Source organism: Phoxinus phoxinus (assembly GCF_949152265.1).
Source record: "Phoxinus phoxinus genome assembly, chromosome: 3".
Classification (NCBI taxonomy): domain Eukaryota; kingdom Metazoa; phylum Chordata; class Actinopteri; order Cypriniformes; family Leuciscidae; genus Phoxinus; species Phoxinus phoxinus.
The window spans coordinates 1,945,458-1,948,905 of NC_136878.1; the positions used below are offsets into that span (position 1 = coordinate 1,945,458).

General features: G+C 36.2%; 1 protein-coding gene across 1 annotated transcript; it reads left to right on the top strand.

Annotated features, from left to right (window-relative positions):
- The first annotated feature begins 1,514 nt into the window (after positions 1-1,514).
- On the top strand, positions 1,515-2,630 carry LOC306996032 (cystatin-B-like). Its single transcript, XM_079608119.1, has 3 exons — positions 1,515-1,719; positions 1,998-2,099; positions 2,358-2,630. The coding sequence occupies exons 1-3, from the start codon at positions 1,645-1,647 to the stop codon at positions 2,511-2,513; spliced, it is 333 nt and encodes a 110-aa protein (XP_079464245.1). The 5' UTR covers positions 1,515-1,644; the 3' UTR covers positions 2,514-2,630.
- Positions 2,631-3,448: the final 818 nt, after the last annotated feature.

Here is a 3,448-nt window from a genome sequence, read left to right on the forward strand (position 1 = left end):
ATGGAGAGCATGAACAGGATGGGAGTCAGTTGAAAGAGAATGTGAGTGAAAAGGAGAAGCATGGGGAGCAGACGCCGTTGGAAGTCTCCAATCCTGAGCGGCCAGAGAGGAGATATCCTGAGCGGAAAAGACGCCCACCAAACAGACTCTCCTTGGAGATACATGTCCTCCAAAATGAAAGTGATGAGGAGAAGGTAGAGAGAGGAAGGAAAGTGTAAGAAAAGGCCAGAGCAAAGAAGGAGCTCTACATTAGCAATACATATAAACACACACCCCACACAAACATAGTGGCTGATGCAGATAAAGAGCCAAATAAAAGAAAGCTTCACTGCTGTGACGACCACGATCTTGGTGTCCTCCTCATTCTTCAATCGCATAAACACAACGCAGAGACATTTGGGGGAGCACACCGACGAAGAGGGCTACATATATAAAAAATATAAAAATTGAACAAAAAAAAAAATGACCGGAAAAAAAAACCATCATGTTATGCCAACCTTTTAGAGAGGGTGACTTATCACTAATCCAAGATATCAACATATTTTTACTAATAGTTAAGTAAAAAAGTCGTTGCTTTTTAATTTACATGTGACTTTAAATTACAATATTTGACTCAATTCAACAGCTTTATTATGTGACAGTCTCATAAACAACAGGTGTAATCTCCTGTGCATTTGAAGAAGAGAATGAAGGGGATTTATAAAGTGTGATATGTAAGCTGTGTAAGAGACTGTCTTCTTCCGAAAACCGAGCACATATGTCGTTTGTACATGCAGAGCATTACGACCTACTGTGACGTTTATAAAATGCAGCGCCCCCTAGCAGTCTTATAGTTTCAAGCAGTATTGAAATAGTATAGCACTAGTACATTGATATTACATACTATATAAAGTATATTTAAAATATTAACTTTAAGTTTGTATATATATATATAATTTTCAGTAGGCCAAATCGTCAAAAAAAATTTTTTTGTTGTTTTTTGCGTGCATATGCTACACACTGAAAAAGCTTGGCTAGGATTAGGGGTGCGGAGTGCGTGCGTATTACACGCCATAAAGTGCGTATTATAAGCACGCAAAAACTGCCTAACAAAACTATTTTTGGCGTGTAGATGGCACGAGAAATAACATTCGTCGTATAGATACGCACTTTCAGGAGATCATGATCAGATGATCCGCACACACATACTGTATCTGTACACACAAAAAAACAGTTTTTAATTCTTACTCTATAAATGTATGATCTGAAAACACTGATTCTTTTAAGTTTGCTTTTTTTATTTATTCATCAATTCTGTCGCACGCATGTCGCACGCATGTTGTTTCAAAGTTGTGTGACTCCTTCTGTGGAACATAAAACAAAAAGTGTCAGTTATATTTTTGTACAATTGGCACTAATATTGGTTCAACTGGTTCCCAATGTTCTTCAGAATATCTTCTTTTCTGTTCAGTTTTTTCTGAATATTACACAACACCCCAAAGTGACACTCCGCCTGTTCATTCAGTCTCCTTGATGTGATCACATGGAATTACAATGACGACTGACGTCATGCGATTTTGGCTGCATAAATAGTGGATCAGAATCAATCTGTGAGACACACTGCCTGATAATACGGTTTATTATCCAGCTTTGATCCCCAGCACAATGACTGCAGCAAAGGCAGAAGAATGGACCCCAGAGGCGCCGGTCACTGAAGAGGTGAAGAAGATCTGCATTCAGGTAGGAGACAGAAAATCACTCTTGTAGTAAATGCAGTTTTTGTTAAAACACAGCCTAGTAAAATGATCTAGTTTGATGCTGTAAAATGTGTTGGCGAAATTATGTTTTATTTTTTAAAGAACTGTTTTACTTTTCACTTAAAGTCACAAAACATTTCACATGAGTTTTCTGATATCTGAATGATAGACGTACCTCACTAGACCAATAAAGGAAATCTTTTTAAAGTAATAATATAATAATAATATAGATGTATATAAAATGTGCATTTGTTTATTCAGATTAAGTCAGACTTGGAGAAGAAGACTGGAGACCAGTTTGATGTTTTCATTCCTAAGACCTATAGGTCTGAGCCAAAGTGTGGTGGACACTATCTGCTCAAGGTAAATGAGTATTTTTTTTATGGAATACTTCTGGTACAATTTGTATGTTTCCTATCAACAAGCCAACCGTGACAGTGTGTCCTAAACAGACCTTCTCAACTTTGTAGTATTACTGGACACTCAAATCTACTCTGCAATGGTCACTGTAGCAGAACTCGTAGAAATATGATTGCTGTCATGGAAAATGAATGTGTTTAGATCTTTATGTGAACAGGCTTTATCTTTCTCTCTCTCTCTCTCTCTCTCTCTCTCTCTCAGGTGAAGGTCGGAGATGATAAGCACGTTTTTGCGATGGTATGTCCTGGTGGAGGGACTGAAGACATTTGCCAAACTGTGAAAGGATTCCAGTACGCTAAATCCGAAAGTCAGCCTCTGGAACCCTTCGTAACCCTTTCAACCGCATGCGGAAAATAGTCGGTCTGATATAATAACAGACACACAATGATCTGCCATACTGTATAGAGGAACTATTGAAAACTGTTTCATTCCTCAATATTAAACTCAATATTCAAACCCTCAGAGCCTGTGTCAGTGTGTTTATGAAGTTATATGAACACCACATTCAATTCACTTTACTAAAAATGTTTTATGCTGAAACAATAAACATTAAAAAAACAGTATAAAGTGTGAATGACATTGATTTCTTAATTTTAAGACTGTACTGACTGTCGAAATGAATGTAATTTTAAAACATTTCGTAATATACAGAATGTATTTTTACACTATTATATGAACTGAAATCTAGTTCATCTCAACTTCACATCATTACATACCAGTTTCTCTTATTCACTCAGTGTTCTTGAGAGGAGCATTTTGAAAATTGAATTAATAAAACCCACAAATACTTACAATATTTCACATGATATTGTATTTTTTTATTTCCACTAAAAAAGAAGCGTTTAGCTCTAATCTGCCCCAGGAAGTGCAAATGTATGGCCAGGTATAACCATAAAAATATGACATGTATTTTTATCTTACTGCATGAAAGAGAGAGAGAGGAGAAAACATCACCAGCACATAGATATTACGTCACGGTATTACAACACATAGATATTACAACCCCCCCATCGTTAAGATTATAAACAAAAGTTATTGATAATAAACAGTCACCAATTCACTTTCACTATTAGAAAATAAAGAGCATTCACATGTTATGGTAATCATAAATTATTAAACCATTTATGACCTAGACAACAGTTAAAATCTTAAAAACTCACAAACACCAAGTGGAGATAGGCCTCCTGAATATATATATATAATACTGCTTGAAACTATAAGACTGCTAGGGGGCGCTGCATTTTATAAACGTCACAGTAGGTCGTAATACTCTGCATGTACAAACGACATAT